At 58.4% G+C, this 20,012-nt stretch overlaps 3 protein-coding genes across 4 annotated transcripts in view; all 3 read left to right on the top strand.

Annotated features, from left to right (window-relative positions):
- Positions 1-33: 33 nt before the first annotated feature.
- RILP (Rab interacting lysosomal protein) lies at positions 34-4,423 on the top strand. Its single transcript, XM_032707287.1, has 8 exons — positions 34-258; positions 706-829; positions 1,277-1,398; positions 1,575-1,766; positions 2,178-2,341; positions 2,485-2,607; positions 3,073-3,156; positions 3,505-4,423. Exons 1-8 carry the CDS (start codon positions 34-36, stop codon positions 3,659-3,661), a joined length of 1,191 nt encoding a protein of 396 aa, XP_032563178.1. The 3' UTR covers positions 3,662-4,423.
- An 897-nt stretch (positions 4,424-5,320) lies between these two features.
- On the top strand, positions 5,321-14,282 carry SCARF1 (scavenger receptor class F member 1). Its single transcript, XM_032707286.1, has 11 exons — positions 5,321-5,769; positions 6,489-6,550; positions 6,873-6,974; positions 7,086-7,611; positions 8,059-8,277; positions 8,364-8,492; positions 8,578-8,681; positions 8,896-9,007; positions 9,084-9,208; positions 9,369-9,506; positions 9,858-14,282. The coding sequence occupies exons 1-11, from the start codon at positions 5,675-5,677 to the stop codon at positions 10,862-10,864; spliced, it is 2,619 nt and encodes an 872-aa protein (XP_032563177.1). The 5' UTR covers positions 5,321-5,674; the 3' UTR covers positions 10,865-14,282.
- A 1,589-nt stretch (positions 14,283-15,871) lies between these two features.
- The window catches only part of SLC43A2 (solute carrier family 43 member 2), a 33,202-nt gene continuing 29,061 nt past the window's right edge, over positions 15,872-20,012 (top strand). Inside the window, exons 1-2 of one of the 2 annotated variants that reach the window (XM_032707343.1) lie at positions 15,872-15,919; positions 17,585-17,779. In XM_032707343.1, the coding sequence (XP_032563234.1) occupies positions 17,620-17,779 (160 nt within the window). In that variant the 5' untranslated portion in view covers positions 15,872-15,919; positions 17,585-17,619. Of the gene's footprint in view, positions 15,936-17,583; positions 17,780-20,012 lie in introns of both variants that reach the window. The other variant, XM_032707342.1, reaches the window with a different exon arrangement.

The following is a 20,012-nucleotide window of genomic DNA, read 5'->3' as shown; positions in this document are numbered from 1 at the left end:
CGGGGCGGGCGGAGCGTGCGCGGGGCCCGGGCCATGGCGGAGCCGCTGTGGCGAACCCCGCCGGGCCGCCTGGCCCCGCCGCACGTCTATCGCATGGCGGGGGCTCTGGGCGCCGAGCTGCGCCGCCTCTCCGGCCGCTTCGGGCCCGAGGCCGTGGCCGGGCTGGTGCCGCCCGTGGTGCGGCTGCTGGAGCTGCTGGAGGCGCTGGTGGCCCCGGCCGAGGCGGGGGAGGCGCCGGCCGGGCCGCAGGAGGCGGAGGTGAGCGGGGCACAGGGACCTTCCCCGGTGCCACCGACCCACGCGTGTCCCCGCTGGAGTGTCCGTGGGGACGGCTCCGACCCGGCTGTTCCCGGGGGATGGCTCTGAGCCGGCTGTTCCACATCCCGTGGGACGGCTCCGACCCGGTTGACCCCATTCCCCGTAGGGACGGCCCTGTCCCGGCTGTCCCCTTTGCCCAGCGGTTGGCTCTGACTCGGCCGTCCCGCATCCCCTGGGACGGCTCTGACCTGGCTGTCTCTGTCCCGTGGGATGGCTCTGGCCCGGCTCTCCCACATCCCCTGGGATGGCTCCGACCTGTCTGACCCAACTGACTGCCCTGGGATGGCTCTGACCCGCTGTCCCGCTCTCTCGGAGTGGTGGCTCTGACCTGGCTGTACCCCATCCCCTGGGACGGCTCTGACCCGGCTATGCTCCCCCGTCCCCCAGGACCCAGAGCAGAGGCTGTGGGAGGCCGAGCGCCAGGAGCGAACCCTGCACGGCCGCCTGGCCTGCCTGGAGGAGCAGAACCGGCAGCTCCTGGGGCAGCTTGCAGAGAGCCAGTCCCAGGAAGGTGGGTGTCTCAGCGGGTTTGGGGTCCCCTGATGCCACAGAGTGTCCCTGGGGGGGGTGGCAGGCTGGGTGCAGGGCTGAAGCTGCTCTCTGGAGCCTGGAGACCTAGTCTTCTTCAGCCCTGCAGACCTGTCCTACCAGGGAGCACGAGTGTTACCTTGTTCTGCAAGCCACAGGGACCCCAAACCCCCAGAGCAGCCCCAAGCACCCAGGACCAAGATGGGACCACCCCCAGAAGGGTGGTGGAGGCCAGCATAGGGTGTGGGCTGCTTTGCCAGCACAAGGATATGTTTGGAATGGCCTAAAGCTCTCAGCTTTCCACTGTTCCTACTCCGAGATCTACCAGGAACGTTAGAGTCTGGCAGAAACACTGAGGAACCTCGCAGTGTTGAGGGACTGGGGGAATCCGTGGATCCTGGAGGCAACTCATGCCTGTGTCTGGTCTCAGATAGCACAGCACGGAAGGAGCGGGAGGTGATGCTGCGGCTGAAAGAGGTGGTGGACAAGCAGAGGGATGAACTTCGTGCCCAGGCCCACGAGATTGTCTGCAAGAGCCGAGACACGGAGGCGGTGAGGGGTGTGGGAGCTCACGGGTGTGGTGTGAAGGGCCTGGGCACCTGCTTTCATGTCACATCCCCCCAGGGCTGTCACGGCTGCTGAGCCTGCTGGGGCAGTGCCTTGCCCCGTGGCTCTGATGTCCCTGGGTGGGGACACTGCCTCACTTTTGGCTGCCCTGGGCCCTCCAGCTGCAGGAACAGCTACATCGCTTCATGTCCATGAACGAGGACTTGCGGCACAAGGTGGCCGTGGTGCAGGCTCAGCTCAAGAGTGCTCTGGAGCAAAAGTCGGACCTGGAGGCTGCGATGCTGCAAATCCAGAAGGAAATGAGCAGTAGGAGCAGGACAGCCCAGGAGACCCAACAGCCAGAGCCTGGCCTGGTGAGTCTGAGCCTGTGGCCTTGCTGCTGCCAGGCATCACTTAACACTGACCTGACATTCCCAGCCCTGTGTGGAGCTTCTGGCACACCCAGAGCACCCAAGTGCCAGCAGGACGTGGTTGTTCAAGTAACCCCACAGCTGAAAATTGAACAGTGATGCCAGTAACATCTTTTTCTGTAAAAATTGATAGGGGTGGAGCAAAGCGAGATGACAGGAGGAAAAACCAGGTGGGACTTGAAGGATGAGGAGGGTTTGCCACATGTGGTGATGGGCAGCAGGTGCTGGCCCGTGGAGGGCTGCAGCAGCAAACTCATTCCTGAGACTTCCATCTCTGCCTGCATGTGGCACCCACCCTTTGGGTGGGCGTTTCAGGGTCTCTCTTGCCTGCTGACTCTCTTTCTATCCTCCCAGAAAGGAGCCCCATCGCCCACGGAGGAGCCACAGCACCAGGAAGGGGACAGGAGCCCTGCTCAGTGCTGCTTCTCCAAGGAAGAGCTGCAGCAGATCCTGCAAGAGCGGAACGAGCTCAAGACCAACCTGTTCTTGGTGCAGGAGGAACTGGCCTATTACCAGCGGTGAGTCCTGCTGTGGTGGTGGGGGCAGTGAGCCGGGTCCCTCCCGTCCCTGCAGCCACCCATGGCCACGAGGCTGCTCGTGACTCAGCTGGGGTGGAATCTTTCCCAGGCTGTTGGTTAACCAACTGGCTGTTTCTTGCCAGGGAGCTGCTGAACGAGGAGAGAATTCCTGGCTTCTTCTTGAATGCGATGAAGTCAAATATCAAAAAACAGAGAAAAAAAATCAGAGCCAAAATGCTGGGAACGACGGAGGAGTCGGCGAGCAGGTGAGTCCAGCCGGCCGTGGCTGACGGGAGCCTCCCGTGCAGGGTTGGTGCTGGCTGGCAGGCTCTGGTGTTTCCATGTGCTATGACACCCTGGAAGGGAACTCCCCCAGGCCCAGAGCTGCCTCCTCCCTCCAGAGATCAAAGGTTTAATGTCTGTGGTTGGTGTCTTGCTCAGGTGTAGCCCTGGGAGCACCGCAGGGCCTGAGCTCTTTGCTGCAACTCATGTGTCCCTGTCACCAGTCGCACATGGCCTGGCCAAATGCCACTTGCCCCTGTGTGTGTGACAAAAGAGAGATGAGGTGGTGGCACTGGGAGCACTGGACAAGGCAGTGGACTGGCCCCTGCACTGTATGGGTGCAGGTTTGTCCAGCTCCAGAGGGAGCCCTGGGGTGGCTCCAGCACTCACTGCTGTGGTGTATCTGTGGCTCAGTGCAGTTTTTTTCCCCTTATTTCTTTGTCCTGCAGTGATGAAGATGAGAGCTCCTGGCTCCCAGCTCATGGCACAGACTGTGTAGATGCTCAGCCTCCTGAATCCAAAATTAGGAGCTTGTAAGTTTGCTCTTGTGCTGGGGTGCTGGTGGGGACAGACGGCTCTGCAAGTGAGGGCACTGGGGCTTAGCTGAGACCTGGCACTTGCTGAGCTTGGGTATGATGGGAAAGGAGTTGGGCTGCCCCGTGCAGGGCTGGCAGGGATGCTGCCAAAATGGGGGTTGTTGTTTTAGGGAGGATCTGCCTTGTCCTGGGCAGGGACAGGGCAAGCCTTGCTGCTGCCCCTGAGGTGCCACACATTCCCAGGGCCTGCAGCCAGGCTGTGTCCAAAGCAGAGAGAGGTTGGGATCCAGCAGCTTCCCTGGGAAGGTTCTTCTCCCCCATGGCCATTATCTGCTCTCTCTGCAGTTTTGGGCTGTGGTATCAGGACAGCAACAAAGATCCCCCCACATCCAGCTGCTCCGGCACCTGGGAAATCATCGACTCACTGGACACAGAGGTGGAGCCAGAGGGAGAGAAGGAGCCAGCAGCCAGTTCCCCCAACAGAGCCACAGCACCCCTCTGACCCCACCTGAACGGGAGCTGATCTGACCTCACAGCAGCACTTCCTGGCTCCTCTTCTTCTGGTGTCTTCGAGAGCAGCACGGCAGCCCTGGCCCCTTCCCTGTGCCGTGGTGACAGCGAAGCCAGAGCGTGGGCAGATTGCTGCAACCCCCCTGGGGCACTTGGATGTGGGGTGCCAGCCTGGCATGGGACACCTCAGCACCTCTGGGCATCTCTGCCCATCAGCCACCCTTTCACTGTGCCCATGACTTAATTATGGGGGGTCCTGCACAGCTGTGCCCCCCACACACACTTCTCCCTGTTTGTAGCTCAGCATGGTGAAGGTCTCCACCACAAAAGGGCTCTTCCCATCTACTGGTGGCTTTTTCTGCCAAATCCCCCTGCTCAGAGCCCAGGATCCCATCGCCCGATCGTGCTCTGGGGGGGTGTTTCACTTCACCCTTTTCCATTCATACCTCCCCCATCCCTGCAATGTGAAGGTTGAGGGGGGGTGTCCTGGGGTCACCCCACGGCTGGAAGGGGCTGAGCACGCTGCACCAGGTGTCCAGGTGCTCCTGTAGCTGGGAGCAGCCAGGATCAGCACTGCCAGTGCCACTCCTGCACTTTTTAAATATGGGGTGAATCACTTTTGTACTGGGACTTCTTCCTGCTGCTGCTGGGACAATCCTTGTGTTTGTGGGGGCCAATTGGTCCCCTCAGGTCAGGTACTTTATAGCTTTAAAACTGGAGTTGGAAATAAATCAATCACTTGTTTCTTCTCTGAGGTCCCCCCTGCAGCCTCTGCTCTCTCCTGGCTTGGGAAGGGGCTGGGTGGTGCTCCTGGGGTTCACTCACCATTCTCCAGTGTAGCCACCAATGGCTGTGCTCTACCAGCCCCCCGAACCCACTTTGGTGGGTCAGCAGCAATGGGGAGGGGGCTCCAGGGGTGTGATGCTGCAGCTCTGGGCGTGGAGGAGTTAAGTCCTGCATGACCAGGGGAGCAGCTGTGCTTCCAGCCAGGAATCCCCCCAGGCTGAGCTGGCCTTGAGTAGGAAAAAGGTGTTTCCTGTGCATCTACTGACACAAAGCTCCTGGGGACATGGTGAGGTGGGACAGTGGCCAGCAGCCCTTCAAAGGCCAGCATAGGTCAGGCTGTGTTGCAGTGGGGGACATGGGGACCCCACCTCTGAGGCCCTGCCAGGGGTTGGCAGTGCCAAGGGGGTCGGGGCAGGGGGAGGCAGCGGAGGCCCTGCGTGGGTTGGGGGGGCATTGGCTAAAACAGTTTTGGGGGTGACAGAAGGAGGCACAGGGGGAACCAGGTGAGATGCTCAGGCAGGTACCAATGATTCAAAGAAACCTTTGAACAATCTGAAAAGCACTTTTATTACGGCCGGGGAATGCAAAGGGGCAGGTGTTTTTCCCCAGTGCACTCCGCTGAGCAAAGAAATACCATAGCTTTTTATACAGTTTGAAAGTAGCAAGTTTAAAAGTATCTATACACACACTCTTTTTGCAGTCTACCTTATCTAAATAGACACTTAATTTTATCTCTTATTCTTACCATTATAGAGTAGTTACATAAAATTTTATCATTTCAAACAGTTTCAGGTTCACCACCCCTCTCTACATGCTAAAAAGACTTCCCTATTCTCTAAGCTATTTTATTTTAATCGCCCACAGTTTGGGCAGAAACTTTTAAGCAGTTTTACATTTTGCATAAGTCACACTTACATAGCTAAATAGCTAAATTTTATTTCATTTTCTATTTCACCAACCCCCATGTGGTTGTGCCAAGCCCTTGGATGCCCATTTCTGCTGGTAGGGTGGCAGCAAGGGCTGAAAACAGCCCTTTAGTGGCATTCCCTGCTCCCTTCCCTGCCGTACTCCTGACGTCTGGATTGGGGTGACTCCTCCCGCGTTTCCTCAGGAAGAAACCCAAGGCTGGAGGGAGGAAGAGGCCGCACCACGGGAGGGACGGGACAGACGGACGCCAGCGTGGGGCTGGGGAGCCACCAGGACTTGGACCCTGGTGGTGATGGGGAGCGTCCAGCCCATCCTTTGCCTCCAGCTGTGGCTGTGGGTGCACAGTTCTGCCCAGGAGCTCGACCCTGATGGCAGGAACGTCTGCAGGTAGGTGCCATGGGGGTCCCCACTTGTGCCCCTCCATCTCCCGGGCTTCTCAGCAGCCCCAGAGGTGTGTTGTCCATCCGTCCTTCCACAGATGGAGATCTGCAGCCTGGCATCATGTGGGTGCAGAGACTGGAGTGATGCTGGGGACCGTGGTTGGGGCACTCAGGGACACTTGGGGCACCCAGACCCCTTCTCCAGGGGTTATTTCTCATTCACGCCCAGTGCACAGGGCAACGGGGCGATACGGGACCCTTGGCAAAACTCATCGTGGGGAAACATTGGTGTAGCAGACCCCAAAGGGCTTTGGGAGCTGATGTCCCCTAATTTGCTGCCGTGTTGCCTCTCTCATTGGTCTCCCATCAGCAGCGGCCCCTTTCGCTGCCTTTGTTTCGGTGCCTTATTTCTGTGTTGCTGGTGAAGCTTTGAGCCGTTCCCAGGGCACTGGGGACCCGTCATGGGCTCCATAGCAGCATTCCCGGCAGTTTGGGCAGGCCAGCCCCACCACCCACTCAGGCTGCAGGCTCCCAAATTTCCTTCTATTTTGCTGGTTTCCTTCCGGAGCGTTGTCCCTGTGGCCGCGCTGCCGTCCCACCGCTGGGGTGAGCGATCGCTTCGCCTTGGCTGAAGCCACAAGCAAAGCTGCCCTGGCCCCAACACCCCCTGCCCTGGCCCTGACACCCCCTACCCTGGCTGACAGACCCTCCGGGTCTCTCCCACAGGCTCCCCACCGGCCTGGAGTGCTGCCCTGGCTGGAAGCAGGACGGGCAGGAGTGCACAGTTGGTGAGTGTTGGATGATGACGAAGCCAGACACTCAGTCCCAGTTCTTTTCCAGGCGGCTCCTCCACAGTGCTGGATGTTGGGGGGAAAGCCCTGCAGCTCTGCTCAAGGGACAGTGGTGGGTTGCTGCGCCATGGGGACCCCCAAATGCCCGCTGAGCAAGCTGCTGGTGGTACTGTGGCTCAGGTGGAGGGATGGAGCGGGAAGCGGGATGGCAGATTCCCCGGGAAGTCTGTCTCTGTAGCAGTGGGTGGCAGGTGGTCTGGCAGAGGGGTGTGAGCCTGGAAGTCCATTGTGTGCTGATGTTTCTGCCCTGCCATGACAGCACTGTGTGAGGGGAAGGACGCCTGTGGGGAGGACGAGGTTTGTGTGAAACCCGGGGTCTGCCGCTGCAAACCCGGCTTCTTCGGAGCGGACTGCAGTTCCCGTGAGTGTTCCCACAGGGCTCAGCCAATCCCACCATCACCTTTGCCAGCCTGGATGCTCCCGGGGGCTGCAGGACTTCCCCCCATTCCTCACTGTCTCCTTCCCCCCGCAGGCTGCCCCGAGCAGTACTGGGGCCCCGACTGCAAACAGAGCTGCCCGTGCCACCCCAACGGGCGCTGCGACCCGGCGAGCGGGCACTGCACCTGCGACCCCAACCACTGGGGACAGGTCTGCCAGTTCCCCTGCCAGTGTGGCCCCCACGGCCGCTGCGACCCCCTGACGGGCGCCTGCCACTGCGAGCCGGGCTGGTGGGCACCCAACTGCAAGAAGCAATGTCAGTGCAACCTCGCCAGCTCCCACTGCGACCCTCTGACCGGCCTCTGCCGCTGCCTGCCGGGCTGGTGGGGCAGGAGGTGCAGCTTCAAGTGCTCCTGCTACCACTCTCCCTGCACCCAGGAGACGGGCAAGTGCGAGTGCAAGGCCGGGTTTTGGGGGCCGGCGTGCCAGCGGCGCTGTGACTGCGTGCACGGCTCCTGCAGCCCCGTCACCGGCCACTGCACCTGCGACCCCGGCTACCAGGGCAGGAGCTGCCGGGAGCCCTGTCCGGCGGGGAAATACGGGTCTCAGTGCGTGCACAGGTGAGCTGGGGGCAGCAAGGGGATCCAGTGAGTACCCCCGGCTGGCAGTCACACCTTGGGGGAAGTCATCACGGTAGTGTCTGTCTGGGCAGGGAGACCCATCCTGCAGGATTTAAGCATCCCTGGTTGGATGCAGCATCAGCGTTGTCCCGAAAGAAACATCTCACTAATTCCAGCAGAAAGCACTGGTGTCACCCTAAAATCACATTGTCCTTAGTCTTGCTCCCCAGGGTGATAAAACAGCATCTCCCCTATCTCTTCCAACCAGAATATTCTGTGATTTTGCTCTCCTCCTGTCCTCTTGCTACTACAGAGTGCTAGGCACTAGGAAATACACAGTATTTCCCTGTGGCCCAAACTGATGCTCAGTGCTGGTGTGGGGTGAAACCTGCTTTTTGAGGGGCCAGGGGTGGGTGTTGTGACCTCACTGCCCCTCTGCCCATGCAGCTGTGGGAGCTGCAAGCGCAGCCAGCCCTGCTCACCCGTGGATGGCTTCTGCCTGGCCTGCCAGCCTGGCTGGAACGGGACTCTCTGCAAGGATCCCTGCGCTCCCGGATTCCATGGAGAGAGCTGCCTTCAGCCATGTCCCCGCTGCCAGCGTGGAGAGCCCTGTGATCCCGAGACTGGGTCCTGCCTGCACTGTGATCCTGGCTGGACAGGACCCAGGTATGCCCAGGATGGGGTTGCTGGTCCTCAGGGGGTTCTCTGCTCTGGGATGCAGCCGGCTGATGCTTCGCTCTCTGTCTTGGCAGCTGCAACAACTCCTGCCCCACAGGCACCTTCGGTGATGGGTGCCAGCTCCTCTGCCCCGAGTGTGTTGCAGGGAGCTGTGATCCCATGACAGGAGTTTGCATCTGCCAGGCAGGCTACTGGGGAGACAGGTAATGCCAGGATAATTCTGGGAGCAGGGCAGGGCTGGGGCCTCGCTCTCTCCAGGGGCATTTCCCTCCGTTCTCTCTCTTCCAGCTGCAACGACACCTGTCCAAAGGGATATTTTGGAGTGAATTGTTCTGAGCCCTGCCAGTGCTCCCGGGGGACCTGTGACCCTGTGCAGGGTGACTGTGTGCTGAGTAAGAGCAACCTCAAATTTACTACTCGGCACTGGGCAAGGGAGGGTCACATCCTCACTGGGGAAGGTGCTGGGAGGCTGGGATGCAGCCTGGTCCTACCTGGTGCTTCCTGGCCCCACCATGAGTTGCCAGCTCCTGCATTCTCCATGCAGGGCAGTTCTCTGGGCTTCACAGCCACAAGGCATTCCACGCTCAACCCGTGCTCTCCACACAGGTTTGAAGGACCACGGAGCCCTTGCAGCCGCCATCCTTGTCCCTCTCCTGCTGCTGCTGCTCTGTGTTGCCTGCTGTTGCTGTGGAGCCAGCCCAGCAGATGCTAGAGACAGGTATTTTTTCATATTTTGCAACCTTTGACACAAACCCCATCTCCTGTGTCCCTCGATGTCCATCTCTGCTATGCAGGGCGGCTGTGCCGGACGACGATGTTGTGGCCAGGATGAAGCACCATGTGCAGGGGGTGCTGGCGAACCTCAGTGCTATGATGCCCTGCTTCAACCTGGGAGGCTCTAAACTCCCCAAAGTCACAGGTAAAAAAAGCAGAGCTGTCAACAGCACTTCCAGAGGGTCACCCCCACCCTGTGATCTCTGCAGTGTCACCATTTGGAGGGAAGCTTCCAACTCCTCTCCCACCCCCGCCCTGAGCACCCTGGGGTGCCCAAGCTCAGCTGGGTGTCTTCTCCTTCCCAGTGTCCCACCACGACACGGAAATCCCCTTCAACCCCAGCTTCATTGAGTCACCATCGGCTGCGTGGGTGTCAGACAGCTCCTTCTCCTCCTTCGACACCGACAACGAGGGACCCGAGTACTCTGTCCCTCCCAGAGAAGGTGACATCCATGGTTGCTCCTCCTCTCCCTGGCCACCTGCAGCCTATCCGGGCTGCCAGGGTCAATCCTGCCCCGCTACCAACCTTGGCTGTCCCAGGGATGGGTGCTGGGCCCAGACAGTGTTTATTTCCATGCCCCTGTTTTCCTGTCTGCAGGGACACACCGGGGCTGCGCTTGACCTCGTGTGGCAGAACGTGCCCAGCGTGGGCAGTCCCATTTCACAACCTCCTCCCTGGGAAACGATCCCAGGGACAATCCTGTCACCCCAGCCCCTGTCCCAGTGTCCCCGAGTGTGTCCCTGGGCAGGGCAGTAGCTCTGGCAGCCGTAACTCTTGTCACCTTCTCCCACAGGTATCCCGCTGCTGGGAGGGGCTGAGCTGCAGGATGGGACATCCGCCCCTGGTGAGGTGCTCCCGGATCCATCCGCCTTCGACTCCGAGGATGTGTCCCAGCCCTTCGCCATCCCTCGCACCTCCAGCATCGCCAAGGCCAAACGACCCTCCGTGTCCTTTGCCGAGGGGACAAAATTTGGGGCAGTGGAGACCCCCAGCCCCAGTTGGAAGCCCAAGACCCTATGGGGCCCATCCAAGCCGACCCAAATACCAGGGGATGTGGCAGCAGAGCCCCAGAGTGAGCGACCAGCCAGTGATTGCTACGAGAACCCCGAGCCCCTCAGCAAGGGGGAGGAAAGCCACCGGCCATCGCCACGGGCCACCCCGGGGGGACGCAGGAGGGTGGTCTCCAGCACCAGGCACGTGGCCCAGAGAGTGGAGGCACTGGAAGCAGCTGCAAAATCTGGCAGCTGGGAGGCGAAGGGGAAAGAGCCCAATGTCACCACCATCTACATGATGGTGGGAACGGCCGGGCAGGACCCCAAGGCAGAAGGAGGTGGCGAGGGACCGGTCCAGGCTGTGCTGAAGCGTCTGGGCAGCTTGCAGAGGGGCAAGTGGGCTGCCAAGGAGGAGCCCAAGGTGAGGAGGAGCATGGAGGCCATCCAGAAACCACCCCGCCGGGCCCTGGCGCAGCGCAGAGACTCGGTGAACAGCTGCAAGCAGAGGGAGAGTGTCCCAGGGGCTCCTGCCGAGCCATCCCCCAGCAAGCACCAGCATCTCCCTGCGAAGAGACTGTCCCTCCTTCTTGCAGCTCTCTCATCAAAAAGCACCGGAGCCCTGGATGGGGCCAACGAAGCTGTGGGTGCCACTGAGAGGGGCAAAAGCCCCGAGTTAGTTGTCAGCCTCGAAACAAAGGGACAGGCTGCCATGGAGGAAGAACCCAAATACGAGAATGTGACCAGCAGTGGTGCCAATTCACCCTCCAGCCCTGGCAAGGAGCTGCCAGCCACCCCTGCAGCCACCTGAGCCACCACTGCCCGGGCTGGGACAGTGGGAGCCCAGGGGATGCCTCCAACCCCATCTTGGGGGGAGCTGAGATCCTACTCCGAGCTGTGAACTGGAGAAGTATCGAGCCTTTCCCTGACCCCCTCTCTTCCCTCTGTGCTGTGTTGCTGGACCCTCGCTGGGTGGTACAGCTGGTGAGATGGGTGATGCCAAGAGCCACAGTGGTAGCAGCCTGTGGGATTGTGGTGCTTCAGAGCTGCTTTCCTGCTCTCCCCTGCCCTACCTGCCACATCTGTGTCTGCAAAGCCTGGGGGCACAGTGATGCTCTGGATGTGATGGTGACACCTTCAAGTCCCTGTCGGCAGTGGGCCTGGGGACATAAATCCTCTTAAACAGGAGCAGGGCTGCTGGAGGCTCAGCTGGGAAATGCACAGGCGAGAAAGAGTTTTACCCCATCGGCTTTCGCTTTTCCCTGTCCCAATTCCAGTGATGCTGCTTGGAGCCTCCTGCTGTAAAGGTGCTTCTCGCTGAAGGGGATTATTTTGTGGAGCTGGGCTGAAGAGAGATGATGGGCTGTCACGAGCAGCTTCAGAGAAAATTAATTTTAGCTGCTTATCTCAAAGGGTATCTGGGTCTGCAGGGGTTTATCTGTGTGGCTTCTGTGACAGGCCCTGGCTGCCTTTGCTTCTACGTACTTGTGTAGCCCATGGAAAGGCTTGTGGCACAGCATGGGGTGTAGCCATGGCCTTTTAAACTGCACACAATACCAGGCTGCAGTTGTGCAAGAGCAAACGTGGCAGCTGGGCAGTGCCCATCAACCTGTGCACCTGGCACCATGCTGGTCCTGATAAGGATGAAAGTTACGCGGAAAACAGGATTTCCATGGGTGCCCTGAGCTCCTGCCGTCTCCCACGCCTCATTCCTGCTGAAAAGGCGGTTGAGATGTCAAAGAGGATTTGCAGCCTGATCTGGTTTTAGATGTACCTAAGTGGTAGAAGATTTATTGTATATTTTTCTGTTATTTCGCGTGGCATGAAAGCCTTGGAGTGAAAATTAAATGTTACCAAACCCCTTCAGGAGATGGGTTTCCCAACCACCCTCTGAATCAAAGCCATGGCCAGGAATATTCTCCAAAGTGTGGAAGCAGTTGGCAGCCTTAGGTTTTTGGGGTTTTGGTGGTTTTTTTCACATGTTCTGGTTCTGCTGAATTCTGAACTCTCACTCAGTGAGCCGAGTTCTCCACAGAGCTGGAGACAGGAGTGCAGGGGGAATGTGAGGGGGCTGTGAGCATCCAGAACACCTACGCTGCAGCCTGAACCTCACATGTGGTCTCCTTCTCATCTGGCACTGCTCAGCTGGGGGTCAGGGTTTGGGGTGTTTCAGAAAACACGGTAGGTTTTACTTTTACCCTTTTGCTTTTCATGGGTGCTTCTCCACAGTGCAAAGCACCAAATCCCCACAGTCCTGATTTTGTCTGGGAGGCTTCCAATTTTGCAGCCAGCATGAAGCACCCTTTCCTGCAGTGGAAGCACCCACTGCCACGATTGTAACACCAAATATTCCGCTATACAAGTAAAAATATTTGCTCCTCCTGGCAGGACTGGAGCAGTAGCCTGGCCAGACCTCTGCTCTGCACAGGCTGGTTTTTGTTTTGACAGTTTTATTGCAGAGGCAGGGACAGTCCCACGTTTGATTTATAAGCAGCCATTTTTTTCCCCTAATCGGGTGGATATTTTCAGCCTGTGAGCTGAGCAGTGTTGTGCCAGAAGTGAGCATCACGTGAGCTGGTTCGCCCTGGGTACAGCATGTAAATAGCCGACAGCAACCTGACAGCCTTCCTGAAAGGAGAGAACGCTGCTGCTGCGAGAACCTCTCGTGTTCACGGGCTGAGCCCGAGGCTGGATGTTTCCCCGGCTTGAAGATGGAGCATCTTCGCCCTCCCTGGGCGGTGCAAGGGAAACGAGCTGTGGATTTCCAGCGTGTGGCTGCCCATGCACACACCGGCAGCGTGGCTGCGCTGGTGTCTTCTTGCTGGGGATGCTTCCAATCAGGCTTTGCCATGGTTTTAATCCTGGATGCGGGAGACCTGCAGAGCGGGCGGGTGAGGGAGGGTTTGGTGTCTTCCCGTGCTGGATCTCTGACTTTCCAAATCCTGCTGCAGTGGTTTTAAGCCAGGCAGTGGGAAGTGATCCGTGTGCAGGGCCTGTCTGTAATCAGAGAGGTGTCTGTGCTCTGCTGGGGCAGCTCTTGGCTCACAGGTAGGAAGAGAGGCTCGAGCTGTACCTCATTGCCACAGGGGTCTGTCCCTTAACCTGCAGCCTTGTTGTCTCCATTTCCAAACTTCCCAAGCACTTGAAGAGGACCACACCATTTATTCCAGTGGCTCCATCAGAGCAGGAGCTGTCACCTCCCTTCCAGCCTGAGCTCATTCCTGGCCAGTTTCTATAAATGTGTCTCTGTGTCAGTACTGTTCTTCAGCTCCACTTTATTTTTTTTCTCCCCATGCTGTTTACTTAGTCCCGGGGGTATTTATAGCTGATCATGAATCACCTGATAGCTTCTTTTCTCCTTCTAGGATAGGGCACCCAAGCTCCCTCCGTGCTCTCACTGTGGCAAAGGGTTCCTGTGTCCCCAAACAGCCTCTGGGCCCTCCTTGTGCTCCCTCCTATCACGGTTTGTGTTTCTTGGACACAGCAACCAGGTCTGGGTGTTCAGGTCTCCTGGGGTCTTGTGCTGCCTCAGCCTTCCTCTACCTCTGCTAAATACATGGCACTGATCCAGGCTGCCTTGTTTTCTTTGGGTTTTTGTTTGTTTGTTTGCATTGGCTTAAATCCACTTTCCAGCTGTTGAAGTGTTTGACTCTTCTCCCGCAGCCAAGGCTGAGGAGTTTCCTCTTCCCACCCACCCCAGCCTGCCCCTTTCACAGGGGTACCGTGGTGGGTACACGTCCCTCTGCTTCCTCTGGGGTGTTTACCTGACCCAAGTGCTATTTTCATCTCCTTTGGCTGGGAAAATATTCCCTGTAATGATTCTAGGGATATGTGGACACCTCCTCTGGCCCAGGACCTCACTAATGAGGGCTGGGCTTATGGCAGGACTAGAAATCCCACAGAAGGATGCTGTGAGAATAAATGTAATAGAAAAAGAGAGCAGAGCTCTGGTGAGCTCGGGTGTGAAGCTGCTCTTGTGGCTGGTGATGATTTTACTTTTATTTAATGAAATTGGGCTGCATCCCCAGCAGTGTGACCAGCAGGGCCGGGGAGGGGATTCTCCCCCTCTCCTCTGCCCTCCTGAGGCCCCACCTGGAGTGCTCTGTCCAGCTGTGAGGAGCCCAAAATGAGAAGGACATGCATCTATTGGAGGAAGTCCAAAGGAGGCCACGAAGAGGATCAGAGGCTGGAGCACCTCTGCTGTGGAGGCAGGCTGAGAGAGCTGGGAGTGTTCAGCCTGGAGAAGAGACTCCAGGGAGACTTTAGAGCACCTTCTAGTGTGTGAAGGGGACACTAAGGGAGCTCAAGAGGGACTTTGACAGAATAAAGGGGAATGGCTTCCCACTGCTAGAGGGCAGGGTTAGATTAGATATTGTGAGAAAATTCTTCCCAGTGAAGGGTGGTGAGGCCCTGGCACAGGTTTCCCAGAGAAGCTGTGGCTGCCCCATCCCTGAAAGTGTCCAAGGCCGGGTTGGATGGGGCTTGGAGCAACCTGGTCTAGTGGAAGGTGTCCCTGCCCATGACAGTGGGCTGGAACTAGATGATTTTTTAGGTTCCTTCCAACCCAAACTGTTCTGTGGTTCTATGAATGAGCTGACTGGGTGCCTGCTCCCAAACCTGCCTTTTAACGAGGGAAGAGCAGCTTCTCTGCTCCCTCCTTGATCAAGGGAGCAGGACAGGTGGGATTTGCAGGACAGGTGGGTTCACAGGACGGATCCGGTGCCTGTAACCGCGGCAGAGGAGCAGTAGCACAGGAGCTGTTACCGACACGGCTCCGTGTGCCCGGCTGGGCTGTGCGAGCAGGAGCCGCTCTGCTGTCGCACAGTGAGAGCGCTGCGGCTCCTCCGGCTGCCGCCCGGGGCCGGCGGAGACCGGCACCGAACCCCGCGGGGCCGGGCGGGGGCAGCGGCCGGCGGGGCTCATCCCGCATCACCTCCCGCCGCCGCCGTCCCGTTTCTCTCCGTTTTCCCTGGAAGGCGGCGGTGCCGGTGCGTGTCACGGTCCCCGCGGAGGGTCCGTGCGTGTCCCCCCGGTGTGTCCCGTGCCCACCCCGCACAGCGGGTGTTGTGTCCCGGGGGGGTGTGGCCGTCCCGGGAGAGACCAGGTGCGGCCCGGGGCGGGGGATACGGGGCAAAGGGACCTGGGGGATACGTGAGGGAGGGGGATATCGGGGGAGGGTACCTGGATACCGGGTTGGGGGGGCACTGGGCTGGTGTACAGGGCGATCCCGAGGGGTATCAGGGGGAGATATCGGTGGGTATCGGGAGGGGGGGGGGGCACCGGGGGGTTATCGGGTGGGGGGTATCAGGGGGTACCGAGGGGGGAGTATCGGGGCGAGATATCGGGGGGTACCAGGGGAATCCTGAGGGTCCCGGGGGAAATATCGTGGGGTTCCGGGTGGTTCCCAGGGGCAAGATATCGGGGGTCCCGGGTGGATCCCGGGGGTCCCAGGGGGTTCCAAGGGGGTACTGGGGGCAGATATCGGTGGATCCGGGGGGGTCCCCGGGGCGTACTGGGGGCAGATATCCATGGATTCCGGTGGATCCTGGGGATCTCGGGGGGTTTCCCGGGATACTGGGGGCAGATATCGATGGATCCCGGGTGGATCCCGGGTGGGGTCCCGGGGGCAGATACGATGGATCCCGGGTGGATCCCAGGTGGATCCGGGTGGATCCCGGGGGTCCAGGGTATCCCGGTATCCGGGAGGGGGGGCGCGCGAGCCGGCACGTGCCCCCAGCGGCACCGGCGCGCGCCCCCATTGGACGGGGCGGCGGCCAATCAGCGGCGGCGCCTGTTTTTGCCTCGGAGGAGGGATAAAAAGCCCGGGCGGGACCGCCGCGGAGCGGAGCGGGCGCTGGCAACGGCGGTGAGGCGGGGTCGGGGTACGGGAGACGGGGGCTCTCAGGGGGTGGGGGCTCCGGGGGGAGCACCGGGGCCGCGCGAGGCCTTGAGGGGGGCGCGCGGGGTGGGGTTTGCACGGGGGGGGGGGGTTTGAGTGGGGTGTGAGCGAGGGGAGGGGTTTTGCACGGGAGGGGGTCGGTGGGTGCGGGGGGGGTGGAGGCTGCGGGGAAGGAAGGGGGGATTGGGGGGGTGATGGGGTGTATAGGGGTACGTGGGTGCATGGAGGGATCATGGCAGGCAGCAGGGGGAAAGGGGATGGATGGGGAGAGCCGGGTGGTGGTGGGTGGGGGGCTGCATGGGGAGCGGGATGCAGCGGGGCTGTTCGGGGCAGCTGGGGCACGGGGGTGGTGCAGAGCATGAGTGGGGTGTGCTGGGGAAAAGGGGGTGTGCTTTGGGGGCGGCTGGTAGGGGGAGGAGCGGGGCTGCTGCACCTCTTGTCGCAGAGAGGGGCTCTGAGCTGGGGAAGGGTACTGGGACTGAGGAGGAGGCTGCGAGTGCAGGGATGAGGAAGAGGAGGAGAGGTGATGGAGGAAATGCGTCGTGGGCTGCGCTGGGGCCTGTGCCATGGGTGGGTGGGTATGGGGGGGCGCGGCTGCAGACTGGCTTTTAGGGCAGGGGTCTTTGAGCCAGTTTCTGTAGCTGGAAGGGGCACCACTGCAGGGAGCTGGGTCAGACCCCCATCCCCCCAAAGCACCTCGGGCTGGGGCCTGTGCCCCATGGAAAACCCTTGGAAGCTGTTCCTGGCCGGGTGTGGTGGCCAGCTGGTTTCCCCATTGTGCCAGATTGAGGTGTGCTCAGGCTGGCAAAAGTCTCAGCTTCTTTAAAACGGTCACCTGCCTTGTGACCCAAGGGTTGCCCCCCACCTCAGGCTCCCCAGAGCTGTCCCTTGGCCAGCCAGGTCTGCTCCCAATCTGCTGCTTGCTCCCATGGGACCCGGTGACTGGGACAAGTGGAGACAGTTAATCTGGCCACAGCATCTGTGGGGCAACCTGGAGATGCCAGTGAGCTGTGTCCCAGCTGGATGGTCTGGCAGGTAGCTAAAGGCACGCCTTGATGAGCCATGGGTGGTATAAATTGCATGTTTAGGACCCTCATTCACATTCCAGAGCAGATCTGTGCCCTATGTGGGGCAGAACTAGAGCTGTTGGATAGTTTAAAGCCACCATTAGGGATGTGGGGCTGTGTCCCAGCCTCTGCCTGCTGGCAGCAGAGAGATTGGGGTGCTGGAAGAAACCCTCCCACTCTGGCATGTGTTTCCTTACTGCCTTAGCAATGAGCTGCCTGCCCAGTACAGGTGATGGGGGGGTGGGCTCGGGGCAGTTGCTCTTTGCTGCATTTTCATACCTGTTGCTCAGGAAGTGGAACAGAGTCCTTGAGCGCTCCTGTGTCATGTGGAGTGTCCACTGGAGGGGCTGTTCCAAGGGCACCTGTTCTCCCCCCATCCCTCCAGGTCACTTGGCAAGCTGGTACCTGCAAAAACTAGTTTAACACCCGAGTGCCTGACACTCAGCGGGCAGGTTTGCTCGAGTGCTTCTAGAGAGGTTTCCTGTCAAACTGTGCTCTTTTAATACTTTTTGATCAGTACGTGCTGTGTCTGTGGACTCACTGAAGGTTGTTCTGGTCCCTGCAGGTTGAGACTGAAGGAGGCCACCTCCCCAAGCAGCCATGGCCCCCACACTTGCCACGGCCCACCGCCGGCGCTGGTGGATGGCGTTCACAGCCATCATCGAGAACCTGCTCTTCTCTGCTGTCCTGCTGGGCTGGGGGTCCCTCCTCATCATGCTGAAGGCAGAAGGGTTTTATTCCTACCTGTGCTATGGGCAAGGTAAGGATGCTCTGGGGGGCTCGTGTGAATAAGTTGCTGCTGAGCTTTGCTGGTGTGATTTCCCTGGTTCAGGATGGTGTGGAACTGGCTGCAGCAGGGCTGAGCTCAGCGTCAGTGCTGGGATAGAAGGAAGGGATGTGTGCTCTTTTCCAAAACCAATGGCATTCTTGTGATGGTGCAGTGTGCCTGTAGTTGCTGTTGCTCTGCAGAGTGATTGGAAAAAGAAGCTTTAATGATTAAGTAAAGCTTTTCTGGATGGCCTTTTCCACTTGACCATGAGTTCTTCCTCTGCAGGGAAAGGCTGGATGGATTCTGGAGGATGATGATTGGTGGGCAGAGTATCCTGAGTTTATAGGAGGAACTATATAGGCACTTTGTTCTTAGTGGTAGGGAGGAAAGTAGTATGAGTGGTGATAAGAGTCACACTAGGAGTCCAGTGCTGCTGTTAAGAATAATTTGCAGAAGTAAATGCTGCTGATGTTCTGTTCCTCTTCAAGCACCCAGGATGTGCTCAAACCAGGCTGTGTCTCTATGAGGGCTTGAGATTCACTCTCTGCCCCAGGCAGAGGAAATATCTGTCCATGTTGCAGACAGAGCCTGGAAGGGAAGAGGCAATTGTGGAATGGAAAGGATAACCCTGGGAAAAACAACCTGGAGGTAGATATATATCCCCAGCTTGGGCATGGGGAGAATTGTGGTCTGGGGAATCCCACAGTGTGGTAGGGTGGACAGTGAGGTTAAAAGGAGCTTGAGGGTAAAGGTGTGGTGTGGATTTGGAAGCTGCTGTACTGACTGAAGTTTTGCATGTGTTCAGAGAAGGGAAGAGCAGAGTGAAGAGAGGCAGGAGGTGTTTGGGTTCTGTCCAGAGATGTGTGGTGATGGATTAGACTGGATCAGTCCCTTTGGGGCTGGAGGAGGAAGCAGTAGGGGAAGAAACGAGTTGGAATAAGTACCATGGACCCACAGGGGTGATGGCCTGAGAACAGTGGGGGAAACCTGAAGTGTGTGAAGTCCAAGCGAAAGGTGACTGAATGGCTGTGATGGTTCTTTGGGTTTTGCTCATTCATCAGCTGCTTGTTATCTCTCCTGTTTTGTGTGCCTGAGGGTGGCTGCCTAAGTCCTGTAGAGCCTGGTCTGGTGCACCTGGTAAACACGTGTTTGAGTCTTCTACCAGCCGTAGCTTGGCTGCTTGATCTCCATCCTGTGCTCAGCTCACAGTGAGGTGCTTCCAAGTGTGTCACTCAGGTCTCCAGTAGCATTACAGACTGTGAGGGGAGTCCTCAGCAGCTGGAGGCTGTGTAGGGCTTCTGTTCAGGGCTGTGCTCTCCAAATCATGGAGACTTTGTCATAGGCCTGTGTAAGAGATCACATTAAACCCATCAAGTGGAGACTTTCTGCCACCGAGATAAAGCACATGAGAGCTGATAAGCAAATGCTGACTGTCTCTGAGAGCAGGCATTTGCCTGTCTGCTTCCTGAGATGTGCTCTGCTGACAAGAGCTTCACTTGGGGCCCACCTCCTGCTCTTTGATGGCTTTCAGTTCACCCACCTTTGTCCTAAATGGCTGAGATTCACCTTGGCTTCTCACCCCTATTTGCTAATCTGTGGCTTTTCTGGCTCTCCCCGTGGGAATGCCCACAGACCATAGGGAAGATGCAAATGTTTGGACTGCTGTGAAATTTCTACCTTGGGGGTAATTGCTTCCTCCCAGTGACCAACCAGTGCCCTGAGGCAAGAGAACCTAATCCCTGAAAAGAAATTTGTGTGGTCAAATTGTTCTCCTTGTCCTCAAATATCTGGCCATCACTGCTAAACTTGTGATGAGGAGCACATTGATCCATGCTTACTTTCCTTTCTCTGCTTTTGTCCTCATTGTAACAATTTGGTAGGGTCCTGGCTCCAAGTGTGGGGAGAGCAAGCTCTCAATGACCAGCCTCAAGCTGAGTTTGACCTTTGCTGGGATTAGGATGCCCCAGTGGTTGCCTTTTTCAGGGCAACCTATTGAATCCTGCAGCCAGAGTGGGTGCTTGGCTGGAAGGCTGGTGCAAACAAATTATAACTAGTAGCCTTTGGGCACTTGTTGTTCCTAATGCTGCTGTGTGCATGTAAGTATTGCAAAAAAAATAGACTTTTCCTAATGAGCCAAAGGTTCTTGGCAGGGCTTTTGGTTTGTCAGCAAAAGCTCTTGCACTTTGTGATGCTGTCCAATGAAAGGGAAAACTAGACCTTGTCC

The sequence above is a fragment of the Chiroxiphia lanceolata genome, chromosome 20, assembly GCF_009829145.1.
Source record: "Chiroxiphia lanceolata isolate bChiLan1 chromosome 20, bChiLan1.pri, whole genome shotgun sequence".
Classification (NCBI taxonomy): domain Eukaryota; kingdom Metazoa; phylum Chordata; class Aves; order Passeriformes; family Pipridae; genus Chiroxiphia; species Chiroxiphia lanceolata.
The sequence above is the reverse complement of the archived record's forward strand: the minus strand, read 5'-3'. Positions and strand labels throughout refer to the sequence as shown.